We start from the raw sequence: 19,316 nt of genomic DNA, 5'->3' as shown, positions 1-19,316 counted from the left end.
CGATCCTGAAGTCTGTATATACACACTCGGGCATTATACTTAGACCAGCTATTGCGTCAGCATGGATGTGCAGTGCTGCCGCTGCGTGGTCGGATAAACTGTCAGAAAATATTGACACACTAGACAGAGACACGATTCTGCTAACAATTGACCATATCAAAGACTCAGTCTTATATATGAGAGATGCACAGAGGGAAGTCTGCCGGCTGGCATCTAAAATAAGTGCATTGTCCATCTCTGCTAGGAAATGCTTATGGACTCGCCAGTGGACTGGAGATGCAGATTCCAAAAGGCACATGGAAGTTTTGCCTTATAAGGGGGAGGAATTATTTGGGGATGGTCTCTCCGACCTAGTTTCCACAGCAACGTCTGGGAAGTCAGCATTTTTACCCCATGTCCCCTCACAGCCTAAGAAGGCGCCATTTTATCAGGTTCAGTCCTATCGGACCCAGAAAAACAAGCGGGGAAAAGGAGGGTCTTTTCTCTCTAGAGGCAGAGGTAGGGGAAAAAGGCTGCAACAAACAGCAGGTTCCCAGGAGCAAAAGTCCTCCCCCGCTTCCTCTTCCAAGTCCGCCGCATGACGGTGGGGCTCCACAGGCGGAGCCAGGTACGGTGGGGGCCCGCCTCATGAATTTCAGCGATCAGTGGGCTCGCTCACAGGTGGATCCCTGGATCCTTCAAATAGTATCTCAGGGGTACAAGCTAGAATTCGAGGCGGCTCCACCCCACCGGTTCCTAAAATCTGCCTTGCCGATTGTTCCCTCAGACAGGGAGGCGGTGCTAGCAGCGATTCACAAGCTGTATTCCCAGCAGGTGATAATCAAGGTACTCCTACTTCAACAAGGCCGGGGTTACTATTCCACACTATTTGTGGTGCCGAAACCGGACGGTTCGGTGAGACCCATTTTAAATTTGAAATCCTTGAACACATACATAAAAAAATTCAAGTTCAAGATGGAATCGCTCAGGGCGGTTATTGCAAGCCTGGAGGAGGGGGATTACATGGTATCCCTGGACATCAAGGATGCTTACCTGCATGTCCCCATTTACCATCCTCACCAGGAGTACCTCAGATTTGTGGTACAGGATTGCCATTACCAATTCCAGACGCTGCCGTTTGGACTCTCCACGGCACCGAGGGTATTTACCAAGGTTATGGCGGAAATGATGATACTCCTTCGAAAAAAGGGAGTTTTAATTATCCCATACTTGGACGATCTCCTAATAAAGGCACGATCCAAGGAACAGTTGTTAGTGGGAGTAGCACTATCTCAGGAAGTGCTGCGCCAGCACGGCTGGATTCTGAATATCCCAAAGTCACAGCTGGTCCCGACGACACGTCTAATGTTCCTGGGAATGATTCTGGACACAGTCCAGAAAAAAGTGTTTCTCCCGGAGGAGAAAGCCAGGGAGTTGTCTTCTCTAGTCAGAGACCTCCTAAAACCAAAACAGGTATCGGTGCATCACTGCACGCGGGTCCTGGGAAAGATGGTAGCTTCTTACGAAGCAATTCCATTCGGCAGGTTCCATGCCAGGATTTTTCAGTGGGACCTGTTGGACAAGTGGTCCGGATCGCATCTTCAGATGCATCGCTTGATAACCCTGTCCCCAAGAACCAGGGTGTCTCTTCTGTGGTGGCTGCAGAGTGCTCATCTTTTGGAGGGCCGCAGATTCGGCATACAGGACTGGGTCCTGGTGACCACGGATGCCAGCCTACGAGGCTGGGGGGCAGTCACAAAGGGAAGAAACTTCCAAGGACTATGGTCAAGTCAGGAGACTTCCCTTCACATAAATATTCTGGAACTAAGGGCCATTTACAATGCCCTAAGTCAAGCAAAATCCCTGCTCCTACACCAGCCGGTGCTGATCCAGTCAGACAACATCACGGCAGTCGCCCATGTGAATCGACAGGGCGGCACAAGAAGCAGGATGGCAATGGCAGAAGCCACAAGGATTCTCCGATGGGCGGAAAATCATGTACTAGCACTGTCAGCAGTGTTCATCCCGGGAGTGGACGACCTCCACCCGGGAGAGTGGGGACTTCATCCAGAAGTCTTCCAAATGATTGTAAATCAGTGGGGTCGTCCACAGGTGGACATGATGGCGTCCCGCCTAAACAAAAAACTAGAGAGGTATTGCGCCAGGTCAAGAGACCCTCAGGCGATAGCTGTGGACGCTCTAGTGACACCGTGGGTGTACCAGTCCGTTTATGTGTTCCCTCCTCTACCTCTCATACCAAAGGTATTGAGAATAATAAGAAAGCGAGGTGTAAACACAATTCTCGTGGTTCCGGATTGGCCAAGAAGAGCGTGGTACCCGGAACTTCAAGAGATGATCTCAGAGGACCCGTGGTCTCTGCCGCTCAGACAAGACCTGCTACAGCAGGGGCTCTGTCTGTTCCAAGACTTACCGCGGCTGCGTTTGACGGCATGGCGGTTGAACGCCGGATCCTGAAGGAAAAGGGCATTCTGGAGGAAGTCATTCCTACGCTTATTAAAGCTAGAAAAGAGGTTACAGCAAATCATTATCACCGCATATGGCGGAAGTATGTTGCATGGTGTGAGGCCGAAAAGGCCCCAACAGAGGAATTTCAACTAGGTCGATTTCTGCATTTCCTGCAAGCAGGAGTGACTATGGGCCTAAAACTAGGCTCCATTAAAGTACAGATCTCGGCTCTGTCGATTTTCTTTCAAAAAGAACTAGCTTCAGTACCTGAAGTTCAGACATTTGTGAAAGGAGTGCTGCATATTCAGCCCCCATTTGTGCCTCCTGTGGCACCTTGGGATCTCAACGTGATGTTGAGTTTCTTAAAATCACATTGGTTTGAGCCACTAAAAACCGTGGATCTGAAATATCTCACGTGGAAAGTGGTCATGTTATTGGCTTTGGCTTCAGCCAGGCGTGTGTCAGAATTGGCGGCTTTATCATGTAAAAGCCCTTATCTGATTTTCCATATGGATAGGGCAGAATTGAGGACTCGTCCCCAATTTCTCCCAAAGGTGGTGTCAGCGTTTCACCTGAACCAGCCTATTGTGGTGCCTGCGGCTACTAGGGACTTGGAGGACTCCAAGTTGCTAGACGTTGTCAGGGCCCTGAAAATATGTTTCCAGGACGGCTGGAGTCAGAAAATCTGACTCGCTGTTTATCCTGTATGCACCCAACAAGCTGGGTGCTCCTGCTTCTAAGCAGACTATTGCTCGCTGGATTTGTAGTACAATTCAGCTTGCTCATTCTGTGGCAGGCCTGCCACAGCCAAAATCTGTAAATGCCCATTCCACTAGGAAGGTGGGCTCATCTTGGGCGGCTGCCCGAGGGGTCTCGGCTTTACAACTTTGCCGAGCAGCTACTTGGTCAGAGGCAAACACGTTTGCAAAATTCTACAAATTTGATACCCTGGCTGAGGAGGACCTGGAGTTCTCTCATTCGGTGCTGCAGAGTCATCCGCACTCTCCCGCCTGTTTGGGAGCTTTGGTATAATCCCCATGGTCCTTTCGGAGTTCCCAGCATCCACTAGGACGTTAGAGAAAATAAGAATTTACTCACCGGTAATTCTATTTCTCGTAGTCCGTAGTGGATGCTGGGCGCCCATCCCAAGTGCGGTTTATCTGCAATACTTGTACATAGTTATTGTTAACTAAATCGGGTTATTGTTGAGCCATCTGTTGAGAGGCTCAGTTGTTTCATACTGTTAACTGGGATTCATATCACGAGTTGTACGGTGTGATTGGTGTGGCTGGTATGAGTCTTACCCGGGATTCAAAATCCTTCCTTATTGTGTACGCTCGTCCGGGCACAGTGTCCTAACTGAGGCTTGGAGGAGGGTCATAGTGGGAGGAGCCAGTGCACACCAGGTAGTCCTAAATCTTTCTAGAGTGCCCAGCCTCCTTCGGAGCCCGCTATTCCCCATGGTCCTTTCGGAGTTCCCAGCATCCACTACGGACTACGAGAAATAGAATTACCGGTGAGTAAATTCTTATTTTTCCAGGGTTTAGGTTTTTGTAGGGGGGTAGATAAAATCAGATTATCTATAAAATGCATATAGTCCCGGTACTGCTTGAGGCTGCTGCTTTGTTAGGTAAAGCGATCGTTATTATAGATCCTATCACACCAGGAACCTGCGACCTCACCAGCAGAAGCGTTGGTTATTGGTGAACTGGCGGTCGCTGTGAATGTTTATTACCTAATTAGTAGATTACCTAAAGGATAAAAAAGGGGCAGACTAGATGGGCCAAGTGGTTCTGATCTGCCGTCACATTCTATGTTTCTATGTTTACTGTGCGCAGTTGAAGGATATTCTGAGGCACTGCAGCGTAGTGGAATCTGTAATACTAACAATATAACCAGCTGTGACAGTAGGGATGAACAGTAGGGATTGCTCTCGCTGACTCTGGCTCTCTCCTTCTCTCAGGGGAAATGTTTGAAGACGCTGAAGGGTCACAGTAACTATGTCTTCTGCTGCAACTTCAACCCACAGTCCAACCTCATTGTGTCTGGATCAGTAAGTCTCATTTTATTTATTACATTGGGGCAGATGTATTAACCTGGAGAAGGCATAAGGAAGTGATAAACCAGTGATAAACGCACCAGCCAATCAGCTCCTGTTAATTTACATATTGGAGCTGATTAGCTGGTGCATTTATCACCTTGCATTTATCACTAGTTTATCACTTCCTTATGCCTTCTCCAGGTTAATACATCTGCCCCATTATTCTTTATTCCAAAATGATTTGTACTGCAGCTGTTACATTGTATCCAGCATTGTACATGGGTATTTCTGGGGGAGTGTAAATGCTACACACCCTATAACCGGTATAATAAGGGTGTATAAGTGTATATACAGTGTATTGTGGCACTTACTGTAACATAAGCCTAACCATTAATATCATTACTGACCAATGGCTGTAATGCAGAGATGTACGCAAACCTGATGCGCATATGCAGAACGGGTCCTGCGTCTTCTGACTCAGTGCCCAAAAGCCGGTGCCTTATAGGCATGCCGTGGCCGTATGGTGGCGGGAGCGAGCGGCCGTAGCCAACATTTCAGAAAAGGGCGTTTTGGCTTCGTTTTCTGGGCATACGGTGGACTATGGCAGCTTCCCTGGCCAGGGCAGCGTGACGACCCCAACCACCCTTAGTAATCCGAGAGTGATCATGTGCTGCAGCAGATCACACAAGCCGGCAGTGGGCGTCTTTTTGCACAAGTCTCCTCCTGCGGCATTAGTATATCTTCACACAGCAGCTGTGTCCATTTGTCAATCAGGCCCAATATTAACAAGTTACCTTTAAGGATTCGGTGTTTCACTAAGGCTTTTACATCATCCCGGTACAGTTTCTGTTTGTTGTCTCTGGATAGGAGACGGGCCTTTTTTTTTTTTTTTTTGTAAATTCACTTTTGACTATTACAGACGTAGCCGTTGATCGCTGTTAGCGTCAGACCTATGTATCCAGTACACTCTACCCCAGTTATTCTGGGTGATGCATTACAGACGTGCCTGTGGGTGTTGTTATAACGTCATGTGGAGCAGTACTGGTATACCCCCCAGAGAGTAACCTCTCCGTGCTGATCTCTGTATGATAATTAGCCCCTAGATTGCTCCCCTAGGACGTGAGTCTGAGGAGTCGCTGGATGCTGATATATTACTAGACATCGGAGATCACAGCGTCCTCAGCTGTCTGCTCACGTCACCTTTTTCTTTCTCCAGTTTGATGAAAGCGTCAGAATATGGGATGTGAAGACTGGAAAGTGTTTGAAGACGTTGCCCGCCCACTCCGACCCTGTCTCCGCTGTAAGATTTCATTTTTATTTTTTTTTTGGTTTATTTTATTCTTTCAAAAGACACCAATTGCTAAGGGTTGAGTGTGTGTGACCGTGGAACTGGAATGCATTTATTTGTAGCGTCTGAGCCCTCCCTATGCCGTAGTGCAGTAGTTGGCTATGTGTCCTGATCAGCTCACTCACATGGCGTTCCTGCATCATATTGTATAGTGTGACATCAGCTGGGTCTCTAGAGCAGGGGTGGCCAACCAGTCAGAGACAAAGAGCCAAGAAATCTTGTTGGGTACATCAAAGAGCCGACTTTGAGCCGAAGGCGCACTTGCAAAAATGGGGTGTGACCTTGTGCCCGCTAGGCCACGCCCCTGGTATAAAATACATTGAAAAAGCCAGATCCAACATAAAATACAATTAAAAAGCCACTTCTACATCAAATAATTTAAAAAGCCAGATCCGCAGAAAATATATTGAAAAGCCAGATTCACATAATACACTTCAGTTCCCCCATGTGTCACTCCAGCCAGCACCCGCCTGTGTCACTCCAGCCAGCACCCGCCTGTGTCACTCCAGCCAGTACCCGCCTGTGTCACTCCAGCCAGCACCCACCTGTGTCACTCCAGCCAGCACCCGCCTGTGTCACTCCAGCCAGCTCCCCCATGTGTCACTCCAGCCAGCACCCATCTGTGTCACTCCAGCCAGCACCCGTCTGTGTCACTCCAGCCAGCACCCGCCTGTGTCACTCCAGCCAGCACCCGCCTGTGTCACTCCAGCCAGCACCCGCCTGTGTCACTCCAGCCAGCACCCGCCTGTGTCACTCCAGCCAGCACCCGCCTGTGTCACTCCAGCCAGCACCCGCCTGTGTCACTCCAGCCAGCACCCGCCTGTGTCACTCCAGCCAGCACCCGCCTGTGTCACTCCAGCCAGCACCCGTCTGTGTCACTCCAGCCAGCACCCGCCTGTGTCACTCCAGCCAGCACCCGCCTGTGTCACTCCAGCACCCGTCTGTCACTCCAGCCAGCACCCGTCTGTGTCACTCCAGCCAGCACCCGTCTGTGTCACTCCAGCCAGCACCCGTCTGTGTCACTCCAGCCAGCACCCCCCTGTGTCACTCCAGCCAGCTCCCCCCTGTGTCACTCCAGCCAGCTCCCCCCTGTGTCACTCCAGCCAGCTCCCCCCTGTGTCACTCCAGCCAGCTCCCCCCTGTGTCACTCCAGCCAGCTCCCCCCTGTGTCACTCCAGCCAGCTCCCCCCTGTGTCACTCCAGCCAGCTCCCCCCTGTGTCACTCCAGCCAGCTCCCCCCTGTGTCACTCCAGCCAGCTCCCCCCTGTGTCACTCCAGCCAGCTCCCCCCTGTGTCACTCCAGCCAGCTCCCCCCTGTGTCACTCCAGCCAGCTCCCCCCTGTGTCACTCCAGCCAGCTCCCCCCTGTCACTCCAGCCAGCACCCGCCTGTCACTCCAGCCAGCACCCGTCTGTGTCACTCCAGCCAGCTCCCCCCTGTGTCACTCCAGCCAGCACTGCCTGTGTCCCAGCCAGCACCCGCCGGTGTCACTCCAGCCAGCACCCGCCGGTGTCACTCCAGCCAGCACCCGCCGGTGTCACTCCAGCCAGCACCCGCCGGTGTCACTCCAGCCAGCACCCGCCGGTGTCACTCCAGCCAGCACCCGCCTGTGTCACTCCAGCCAGCACCCTCCTGTGTCACTCCAGTCAGCTCCCTCCTGTGTCACTCCAGCCAGAACCCTCCTGTGTCACTCCAGCCAGCTCCCCATTGTGTCACTCCAGCCAGCTCCCCCCTGTGTCACTCCAGCCAGCTCCCTCCTGTGTCACTCCAGCCAGCTCCCTCCTGTGTCACTCCAGCCAGCACCCGCCTGTGTCACTCCAGCCAGCTCCCCCCTGTGTCACTCCAGCCAGCTCCCCCCTGTGTCACTCCAGCCAGCACCCCCCTGTGTCACTCCAGCCAGCACCCGCCTGTGTCACTCCAGCCAGCACCCGCCTGTGTCACTCCAGCCAGCTCCCCCCTGTGTCACTCCAGCCAGCACCCGCCTGTGTCACTCCAGCCAGCACCCGCCTGTGTCACTTCAGCCAGCACCCGCCTGTGTCACTTCAGCCAGCACCCGCCTGTGTCACTCCAGCCATCTCCCCCCTGTGTCACTCCAGCCAGCTCCCCCCTGTGTCACTCCAGCCAGCACCCGCCTGTGTCACTCCAGCCAGCACCCGCCTGTGTCACTCCAGCCAGCACCCGCCTGTGTCACTCCAGCCAGCACCCGCCTGTGTCACTCCAGCTAGCTCCCCCAGTTCTCAGTCTACGTAGTGCTGCTGCATGTCTGGCTGGAGTGCAGCGGTTTACAGATCTCTTGTGGTCACGTGACTTTGAGTGTTGGGAGCCACATTTGAATAAAGAAAGAGCCACACGTTGGCCACCACTGCTCTAGACGATATCAGTGGTCCAGTCTCCTGTATACATCCTCCACTCTCCTCCTTCAGACCGCAGTGATGTCATGGCTCCTCCCATGTCTACTTCCTGTTCACATGTAGCAAATTGGGCAAGAGCAGCATGTACAAAGGAGGGTCACATTTCAGTTCTCCCGTAATGATCCTCTACTCTGTTCTAAGGGACACCCATAGTTACTGGGCAAGCCCTAAGGGACGGACATACTAACAGTGAATAGAGAAATAGGTATCTGCATATAAGCTGTGACTGCTACCAGTTTTTTATTTCTCCTCGTTATTTCCCTGCTACATTGGATCAGGATTGGAATGGCTGATTATCATGTTTGGAGCTTTCCCCGCTGAGGATACCGCACACAAGCTGTAATTAGCGTATGTCACTTTTATCTTCAACTTGTGACTGTCTCTCTGGTTCTAGGTACACTTCAATCGCGATGGTTCCCTCATCGTGTCCAGCAGTTACGACGGGCTCTGGTGAGTTAACGTCTCCGCCACTTCCTTGTTCTTTAATAAAGTCATAGAAAATGGAATTAAATAGAAAACACGTGATGTTCCCTCCCCCACTGTTCATATGATAACATCTATTCTATCTTAATTAGCAGTGGTCCATGTGACAGAAAAGCGCTCATTAGATTGGGCATCACAGGTGTATTACATACAAACTACTCCTGGTTAATCATGCGGTAAATCAGGGTCTTCCCTTATAGGTTACTGTAATGTTTCCGGATTCTGACCATCATTTACATCTAGTGTTGCAGCAGCTGAACAGATTCTGTACTTTGTTTTATGACAAAACCAACGTGTAAGCTCAGACATAGGGAACCAGTCCGACCCATTTGCACGCAGCGGTTCTTTGCTGCTGTGCAAATGGGTCAGAACTGCGCATGCGCGGCGGCCGCAATGCGCACACGCGTCGTTGCGTCGCCGGACAGCGGCCAGAACAAAGAAAAAAGTGATCGCTGGCGCGATCGCAAGAAGATTGACAGCGGGGAGGCGTTCCGGGCGTGGAGATCCGAACGCAGGCGTTTGGAGGGCGGATGTCTGACGTCAATTCCGTGACCTTCGTCGCTGGATCCGTCGCACATGGTAAGTAGATCTGACCCTGGTCCTGTTTTGCAGGAAACTATTTTAGCATAGTAGGGCTGCACAAGCGATCGCAGCCCTGCTATGCAGAAATACACTCCCCCATAGGCGGCGTCTAGATGATGGCACGAGCAGCAAAAAGTTGCTACGTGCGATCATCTCGGAATGAGGGGCGTAGTCTCTTCATAGGGCGGGCTGCAGTAGCAGGTTTCTCATTGAATTATAAAAAGATCAGTGGTGTGTTCCACCTTGATGTAGACGCAGTTTAAGTATAGGATTGGCACAACAGTACATCCGACGTATGCGGCCATTTTGTTTTGCATCACGCTTACGCTTTTCTTTTTATTGGTTTTCAGCCGAATTTGGGATACAGCTTCCGGCCAGTGCTTAAAAACGCTGATCGGTAAGAAACAAGTCTGTTTGATTTGAGTGGGCATTGGATGTGGGTTTTTAAAAAAAAAAAATGATTATATAATAAACTTTCTAATAATTTGACTTTATCAGATGATGACAATCCTCCAGTATCGTTTGTGAAGTTTTCTCCGAATGGCAAATATATCTTAGCAGCCACGTTAGACAAGTGAGTACCTGAGGAGACCTGTGATGTCCGTGTGGGCACCTCCAATGCTTTCTTCTACTTTGTTGTTTATAACGTTGGGATTTTTGATCGGTGGGGGTGGTGATAAATGAATACTAAGGCGCTTCGCTGCAGGAATGGTGCCCGTTTTGTCAGTTCTGTTGTAATGGATCTTATTTTATATGTATATATATACATATATATGTATATATGTGTATGTGTGTGTGTGTGTATATATATATATATATATATATATATTGCTCAAAAAATAAAGGGAACACTAAAATAACACATCCTAGATTTGAATGAATGAAATATTCTTATTAAATACTTTGTTCTTTACATAGTTGAATGTGCTGACAACAAAATCACACAAAAATGATCAATGGAAATCACATTTATTAACCCATGGAGGTCTGGATTTGGAGTCACACTCAAAATTAAAGTGGAAAAATACACTACAGGCTGATCCAACTTTGATGTAATGTCCTTAAAACAAGTCAAAAGGAGGCTCAGTAGTGTGTGTGGCCTCCACGTGCCTGTATGACCTCCCTACAACGCCTGGGCATGCTCCTGATGAGGTGGCGGATGGTCTCCTGAGGGATCTCCTCCCAGACCTGGACTAAAGCAATCCGCCAACTCCTGGACAGTCTGTGGTGCAACGTGGCGTTGGTGGATGGAGCGAGACATGATGTCCCAGATGTGCTCAATTGGATTCAGGTCTGGGGAACGGGCGGGCCAGTCCATAGCATCAATGCCTTCGTCTTGCAGGAACTGCTGACACACTCCTGCCACATGAGGTCTAGCATTATCTTGCATTAGGAGGAACCCAGGGCCAACCGCACCAGCATATGGTCTTACAAGGGGTCTGAGGATCTCATCTCGGTACCTAATGGCAGTCAGGCTACCTCTGGCGAGCACATGGAGGGCTGTGCGCCCCCCCAAAGAAATGCCACCCCACACCATTACTGACCCACTGCCAAACCGGTCATGCTGGAGGATGTTGCAGGCAGCAGAACGTTCTCCTTGGCGTCTCCAGACTGTCACGTCTGTCACATGTGCAGTGAGAACCTGCTTTCATCTGTGAAGAGCACAGGGCGCCAGTGGCGAATTTGCCAATCTTGGTGTTCTCTGGCAAATGCCAAACGTCCTGCACGGTGTTGGGCTGTAAGCACAACCCCCACCTGTGGACGTCGGGCCCTCATACCACCCTCATGGAGTCTGTTTCTGATCGTTTGAGTAGACACATGCACATTTGTGGCTTGCTGGAGGTCATTTTGCAGGGCTCTGGCAGTGCTCCTCCTGTTCCTCCTTGCACAAAGGCGGAGGTAGCGGTCCTGCTGCTGGGTTGTTGCCCTCTTACGGCCTCCACCACGTCTCCTGATGTACTGGCCTGTGTCCTGGTAGCGCCTCCATGCTCTGGACACTACGCTGACAGACACAGCAAACCTTCTTGCCACAGCTCGCATTGATGTGCCATCCTGGATGAGCTGCACTACCTGAGCCACTTGTGTGGGTTGTAGGGAGGTCATACAGGCACGTGGAGGCCACACACACTACTGAGCCTGATTTAAGGACATTACATCAAAGTTGGATCAGCCTGTAGTGTGTGTTTCCACTTTAATTTTGAGTGTGACTCCAAATCCAGACCTCCATGGGTTAATAAATTTGATTTCCATTGATAATTTTTGTGTGATTTTGTTGTCAGCACATTCAACTATGTAAAGAACAAAGTATTTAATAAGAATATTTCATTCATTCAGATCTAGGATGTGTTATTTTAGTGTTCCCTTTATTTTTTTGAGCAGTGTATATAATATATCTGATGAGGTGCTATAGGAGCCTCAATGGTCTGTATAATGTTCCCCAACAGAACACTAAAGACTGGGGACGAGGGAGTTCTGCAGGTACACCACGCTGTATTTGGTGAGAGCCCCTCTAGCGCTCCTTATGGAGCTCTATAATTGCACTCTCTAGGTAAATTGCAGATGCTACCGAGGCGATTATTTCGGAAACAATCTATTGCACCCCCTGTCCAGCATAGAATTGATTTGTACATAGACATAGAGGATGTCTTACTTTCAGCTCTACATAAACATTCTGGGGGAATAGCCTGCGAGATAAAATTGACGCTTTAACTACAAAAAAAAATAAAAAATGTGCAGGTTTGCGTTTATCTCGCAGATTATTAAATTCTCCCCCCTGAATTTATTACCATGTGGTTTTATTGGCTTGAATGTAAAGATTTGAGGATATACTATACTCACGTCCGTGCAGCTAGGACTGACATTCTCTAGGACCTTTAAGTACTAATCTCTGATTATCTTTAGGGTTCCCTAGGCTCTTGGTTTATACCTAGGTCGGGTCTGACCAACCTGCGGCTCTCCAGCTGTTGTGAAACTAGCCCCCGCGTGCTTTGCCAGCTGATCGGTAGGAGGGTGTGCTGGGACCTGTAGTTTCACAACAGCTGGAGAGACGCAGGTTGGCCAAGCCTGCCTTAGGCGAGTAGAGCGTGTGCTCCTGATCCTCCGCTCCCCCACTACCACTTGTCTCTGTCTTGCGTGTTTATTCTTAATGTTGTTTTCAGTGTTACAATGCACGCACGTACGGTTATTTTTATTACTTATTAAGACTCTTTGTAGTGATGCTACTGTATGTTGTCGTTGTCTGATAAAATTGACATTACTTGTACTTTATTTATTTTTTTTGTAACGTTCTGTTTCCCTTTATCTAGCACACTTAAGTTATGGGACTACAGCAAAGGGAAGGTACGTCTGTCAACTTGTGCTTCACCTTCTGCGTTGCAGCATCTGCTAGTAACTCAATACCTCCCCACTATTCCCAGCAGCTATCCGTGGCGGAGAGAGAAATTATTGGGCTGCTGTTGTGACCCGTTCTGACAAACACCTATGTTAATGATGTCAGCTTTGATTAGTGTGTTAAAATATCTCTCAAGTGTTCCCCAGAGGGTCTGTTAGCTGCTATTGATTTCACAAGCTCTTGCACTGGGCCCTCGGTCCTCGTTAAGCAGTAATTAATCCAGCAGCACATATACACTGGTTCGTAGAGCCGTGTTGCGCTATCCAGATTTATTCTGCCTGCTCCCTAGCGTGCGTACAAATTGTATTTCTGTTCTGTTTGTCACAACAGTAGATGGGGACTGGCAGTTATAGACAGCACGTTGTTTATCACGGTGCTAAATGTGGAGGAGCCTCCTAGGAGGGAGCTTGTTGTCACTAAAGCCCCACAGACCCCTCCGCTCATTGGCAGAGCAGCTTAACCACTTGCCTGGCGTAGTCGTATCGTTTGCGGCCACGCCAGGACGTGCGTTATCTGACCTGGTCGCAAATGACTGATCACTACTAATCGGTCAGCGCGGCAGGACCCCCAGCTGCACAGGAAACCTAAATTAACCTAAACTGTTACCTATCGGATTCTGGGGGTAATTCAGACCTGATTGCTGCTGTGCTTTTTCGCCCAGCGGGCGGTCAGGTCCAAACTGCGCATGCATATGCACTGGAATGCGCAGGCGCATGGCACGGGTACAAAGCGGATCGCCACTCAGTGATGGGTTTGTGCGACTGATCCGTTCGCATGGGCGATCGCAAGGAGATTGACAGGAAGAGGGCGTTTGTGGGTGTCATCTGACCGTTTTCAGGCGTGTCCAAGCGTTTGCAGGGCGGGTGTCTGACGTCAATTCTGGTCCCGGACAGGCTGATGTGATCGCAGCGGCTGAGTAAGTTCTGGGCTGCGCAGAGACTGCACAAAATCAGTTTGTACAGCTCTGCTACACATGCAATCTACAGCTAAAATACACTCCCCCTGTGGGCGGCGACTACCTGATTGCAGGGCTGCAAAAATCGCGTGCTAGCGTTCAGGTCTGAAGTAGGCCCTGTCTGTCACTTTCTAGGATGCAGTAGAGAAATTATAGCTAGGATCTATTCAGTCTTGCGATTCCTCTATTTCTCGTGTTCACGGAAGACCTCCTTTCCCTTCCCAGTGCCTGAAGACGTACACGTGTCACAAGAATGAGAAGTACTGCATATTTGCTAATTTTTCAGTGACTGGTGGCAAGGTATGTAATGTACTAGGTAATACTCTCTTCTCTTGTATGATTGGGGGGGAAGCACCTGTCTCACACTCGTTCATTTTCTAGTCCGTTCTTTAAACTAATGACAACCCCTGAGAAGGTGATCTGTCCCTTTTACTGCCCACCCTGGGGAAAGGGAGACCGAGTCCCTCTCCCATAGAGGCTGCCTGTGGTTTTGCTAGCTACAGTCTTGGCTGATATGTAACTTTGTACAGAGCTAAATGTTCTGAAAATGTTATTTCAGTGGATCGTTTCTGGATCAGAGGACAACTTGGTTTATATCTGGAACCTCCAGACTAAGGAGATTGTGCAGAAACTACAGGGACATACAGGTAAAGATGAGCGTTGGTCTATGTGGTGAATTACGCTCTATCCGTAGGAGGAGGAGACGGCTGCCTGCAAACAGCGCAATGCACAGAGCGCAGAGAGACGCCGCCCAGGAGTAAATTACCCAATAGCTGTTTATCATGGGAGCGCCCACTGTGTGTCTGTGTATAAAATATATATATTTACACATGAGGGGCTGCTATCTGCACCCTGCGTGAGCCGTGGCATTGAATCTGACAGTGTGGCATTAAGCGCACACGTATAAATAAATTATTTTTTATTTCTTTTCCTCCATTCAAATTATGGGGCAGATGTATTAACCTGGAAAAGAGATAAGGAAGTTATAAGCGCAAGGTGATAACGCACCAGCCAATCATTAATGGATTTGAAAAAAGACAGTAGCTGATTGGCTGGTGCGTTACCAGCTTGCACTTATCACGGCTTTATCACTTCTCCAGGCTTAATACATCTGCCCCTGTGCGTGTGTGCTATTAGGTATATTTGTATGTGCGCTATTTATTTTGTGGTTTGTTTAAATGAATAGCTAAATTGTGTAGAGTTTAGATGTGCTTTTATTCATAACCTTTAGCCATTCTGTGAAATCTGGAAAACACATTCTGTCAGGGAATTTATCGCGGGAACCACATTTTGCGAACCGAAACCAACTGTACGTTTACAATATTTAAATGTAATCATTTTATTCTATTCCAGATGTGGTCATTTCCACCGCCTGTCACCCGACAGAGAACATAATCGCCTCCGCAGCATTAGAGAATGACAAGACCATTAAATTGTGGAAGAGCGATTGTTAAACCACCTTGGAGTCCTTTTTATTAGACTGTACCATCTGGAGATTTCTCCTCTTATTCCCCCGTCCTGGGACACAATATTCTCCAACAGTGTTGAATTCCCCTGGAATCTGCCCCATTTACTGGGAGGGACAAAATGACAACCTGAAGTTTTATTTCATTATTGTGAAACTAGAACAAAACCCGAGAAGGATAATCTAGCAGCCTCAGAATCGTGTTTTCTTTTCATCAGCGTTTACATGCCAATAACTTTTCTCAACTGTTCTCTGCAAATCGACACACACCAAAGTTTAGCCGCATTTCTCATCCCTCTAGCCGAGTGAGGCCTATGGTCCAAAGAACGGTGACATGCAGTCGGTGAGCATAAACGTGGAGCCCGCCGCGTTCCTGTCCCCGAAATTCCCGACACTCACAAATTGTGTTTACTGTAAAGTAGTTCATCGCGTTTTAAGTTTCCCTTTGGAGCCCGTCTATGTAGTTTTAATAGCCACTGGCCTAAATTTGCTCACATGTTCCAGACCTGCTTTTAGAGGTTACCAATTGTTGTCTAAGAATCACGATCCTTAGACTTTCAGCGTTTTGCCGTTCTCCATCTCTTACCCCCCACCCCAGTTACGTTTCAGAGCCGGATAATTTCAAACAGTTGTTTTTTTTGTGACCAAATTAGGGTGCGGTGGATTTTATTTGTCTCTCCTCCTGTTGCTGGTCATGCAGATAGCAGAGGCCCCCGATCACGTTCTGTAGTTATATAGAGGCTTATTTTGTTCGGAAGTGTATTGAGTAGGAGTTACCGTGGAGCAAGTACTGCCACTGGAAGCTGCGTTCCCTGCAGGAGCAATGCCCTCACAGCGCCTTGTTCCCCAACACACGGGGTGCGGTAAGGGTACCGTGACACTACACAGGAGGGGCGAAAATAATTCTACCGTGTGCTAATCTTCTGTTATCTCTTACCTCCCCTCTTCCTCGTCTCTTCCATTCTTCTCTCTTTTTTCTAGGTGAACTGTGGGAACGGGAGGGCGACATGTTCAGCATCGCATCCCATTGTAAAGATTTCAGTGTATAAAGCAACTGCTGTTTTTTTGTATTTTGGAAATTCATAGTATTGTATTGCTTATGGCATGAGTCTGTATTTACTTCAGAAGTTTTTTTTTTTTATATATATATTTTTGTGTTTTTTTTTTTTTTTCTTTTTTTTTTCTGACAACATACAGAACCATAAGCTGTAATAAAGAGGTGGGTTTTTACGTGACTAGGTACAAATGTGAAATTGCATTATTTCCCATCCGGTTACCCCCACGCTGTCTTTGTACTCGTGTGTGCCCACTGTAAATACTGGTCATTACCCATGATTCTGTGCAGTTCCAGGTTTGCAGCGATGGTTTCATTTTCGTTCTGTTGGTTCCTTTGAATGGTGTTTTTATTAAACACTCACATTTTGTAATTGTCTTCGCTGATGTATATTATTACATCTTTGGCTTGTGATGGGGAACGGGCGAGTTATGAGACATCTAACACTACCTACTTGGGAGGAAGCCTCATTTCTACCTTCCATTCATTATGAGCACATACATCGTTGGAGAGGAAATGGCTATGAGGTTAGGCATCCCCTATATACGGCTCCGGGTTATAATAGGTGGGATGTTTACATTGGACGTCGGTGTCTGCAGAAGTTCCTGTGCTTGCTGGTGACCAGTATACAGCAACCTGGCAGCTTGATGTTGCAGGAAGATTCATTGGCGTGTACTGAGCATGCTCCTGCCAGTTCATTGTCTGCTCACACACCTCCGTTTTACTCGTGAGTATTCATAAGTGAACAAAAGAAATCTGATGCTATGCAATAGGTGGAAACCAGTTTATAGCCCTGTACATCAAAACTGTAAATTAGCACGAAACACGTAATTCAGATGTTACTTGGTGCATGAGCTTTCTAATAGAATTCAGCGCTGATAGTGGTTGGTCCTATAAAGAGGTATGGGGGTGGAGTAACACTTCCACCCTGTAATCTGTATAGCATATGTAATGGCATAATGCAGTATCCACAGGTGTAAACGTCAGTGGGCCCCAGCTGTAAAATCGGCACTTGTCAGTACAGCGCTGCTTACACTGTCAGGGAGAGGCTACGTGCTGATCAGTACAGCGCTGCTTACACTGTCAGGGAGAGGCTACGTGCTGATCAGTACAGCGCTGCTTACACTGTCACAGAGGCTACATGCTGGTCAGTACAGCGCTGCTTACACTGTCAGGGAGAGGCTACGTGCTGGTCCGTACAGCGCTGCTTACAATGTCAGGGAGAGGCTACGTGCTGATCAGTACAGCGCTGCTTACACTGTCAGGGAGAGGCTACATGCTGGTCAGTACAGCGCTGCTTACACTGTCACAGAGGCTACATGCTGGTCAGTACAGTGCTGCTTACACTGTCAGGGAGAGGCTACATGCTGGTCAGTACAGAGCTGCTTACACTGTCAGGGAGAGGCTACGTGCTGGTCAGTACAGCGCTGCTTACACTGTCACAGAGGCTACGTGCTGGTCAGTACAGCGCTGCTTACACTGTCACAGAGGCTACATGCTGGTCAGTACAGTGCTGCTTACACTGTCAGGGAGAGGCTACGTGCTGGTCAGTACAGCGCTGCTTACACTGTCAGGGAGAGGCTACGTGCTGGTCTGTACAGCGCTGCTTACACTGTCAGGGAGAGGCTACGTGCTGATCCGTACAGCGCTGCTTACACTGTCAGGGAGAGGCTACGTGCTGGTCAGTACAGCGCTGCTTACACTGTCAGGGAGAGGCTACGTGCTGGTCCGTACAGCGCTGCTTACACTGTCAGGGAGAGGCTACGTGCTGGTCAATACAGCGCTGCCTACACTGTCAGGGAGAGGCTACGTGCTGATCAGTACAGCGCTGCTTATACTGTCACAGAGGCTACATGCTGGTCAATACAGCGCTGCCTACACTGTCACAGAGGCTACGTGCTGGTCCGTACAGCGCTGCTTACACTGTCAGGGAGAGGCTACATGCTGGTCAGTACAGCGCTGCTTATACTGTCACAGAGGCTACATGCTGGTCAGTACAGCGCTGCTTATACTGTCACAGGCTACGTGCTGGTCAGTACAGCGCTGCTTATACTGTCACAGGCTACGTGCTGGTCAGTACAGCGCTGCTTACACTGTCACAGAGGCTACATGCTGGTCAGTACAGCGCTGCTTATACTGTCACAGAGGCTACGTGCTGGTCAATACAGCGCTGCCTACACTGTCAGGGAGAGGCTACGTGCTGGTCAGTACAGCGCTGCTTACACTGTCAGGGAGAGGCTACGTGCTGGTCAGTACAGCGCTGCTTACACTGTCACAGAGGCTACATGCTGGTCAGTACAGTGCTGCTTACACTGTCAGGGAGAGGCTACATGCTGGTCAGTACAGCGCTGCTTACACTGTCAGGGAGAGGCTACGTGCTGGTCTGTACAGCGCTGCTTACACTGTCAGGGAGAGGCTACGTGCTGATCCGTACAGCGCTGCTTACACTGTCAGGGAGAGGCTACGTGCTGGTCAGTACAGCGCTGCTTACACTGTCAGGGAGAGGCTACGTGCTGGTCCGTACAGCGCTGCTTACACTGTCAGGGAGAGGCTACGTGCTGGTCAATACAGCGCTGCCTACACTGTCAGGGAGAGGCTACGTGCTGATCAGTACAGCGCTGCTTATACTGTCACAGAGGCTACATGCTGGTCAATACAGCGCTGCCTACACTGTCACAGAGGCTACGTGCTGGTCCGTACAGCGCTGCTTACACTGTCAGGGAGAGGCTACGTGCTGGTCAGTATTGCGCTGCTTACACTGTCACAGAGGCTACATGCTGGTCAGTACAGCGCTGCTTATACTGTCACAGGCTACGTGCTGGTCAGTACAGCGCTGCTTATACTGTCACAGGCTACGTGCTGGTCAGTACAGCGCTGCTTACACTGTCACAGAGGCTACATGCTGGTCAGTACAGCGCTGCTTATACTGTCACAGAGGCTACGTGCTGGTCAATACAGCGCTGCCTACACTGTCAGGGAGAGGCTACGTGCTGGTCAGTACAGCGCTGCTTACACTGTCCAGGGAGAGCCTACATGCTGGTCAGTACAGCGCTGCTTATACTGTCAGGGAGAGGCTACGTGCTGGTCAGTACAGCGCTGCTTACACTGTCACAGAGGCTACATGCTGGTCAGTACAGTGCTT

The 19,316-nt window shown here is 49.4% G+C and overlaps 1 protein-coding gene across 2 annotated transcripts in view; it reads left to right on the top strand.

Annotated features, from left to right (window-relative positions):
- WDR5 (WD repeat domain 5) overlaps nt 1–16,547 on the top strand; it is a 57,987-nt gene extending 41,440 nt beyond the window's left edge. The window contains exons 6-14 of one of the 2 annotated variants that reach the window (XM_063935907.1): nt 4,409–4,498; nt 5,703–5,786; nt 8,639–8,694; nt 9,660–9,706; nt 9,808–9,883; nt 12,600–12,648; nt 13,881–13,955; nt 14,215–14,302; nt 15,009–16,547. In XM_063935907.1, the coding sequence (XP_063791977.1) occupies nt 4,409–4,498; nt 5,703–5,786; nt 8,639–8,694; nt 9,660–9,706; nt 9,808–9,883; nt 12,600–12,648; nt 13,881–13,955; nt 14,215–14,302; nt 15,009–15,109 (666 nt within the window). In that variant the 3' untranslated portion in view covers nt 15,110–16,547. The remainder of the gene's footprint in view (nt 1–4,408; nt 4,499–5,702; nt 5,787–8,638; nt 8,695–9,659; nt 9,707–9,807; nt 9,884–12,599; nt 12,649–13,880; nt 13,956–14,214; nt 14,303–15,008) is intronic. The other variant, XM_063935908.1, reaches the window with a different exon arrangement.
- The last annotated feature ends 2,769 nt before the right edge of the window (nt 16,548–19,316 follow it).

This window comes from Pseudophryne corroboree, chromosome 8 (assembly GCF_028390025.1).
Source record: "Pseudophryne corroboree isolate aPseCor3 chromosome 8, aPseCor3.hap2, whole genome shotgun sequence".
NCBI lineage: Eukaryota > Metazoa > Chordata > Amphibia > Anura > Myobatrachidae > Pseudophryne > Pseudophryne corroboree.
This window is presented reverse-complemented; position numbering and strand designations above follow the sequence as displayed.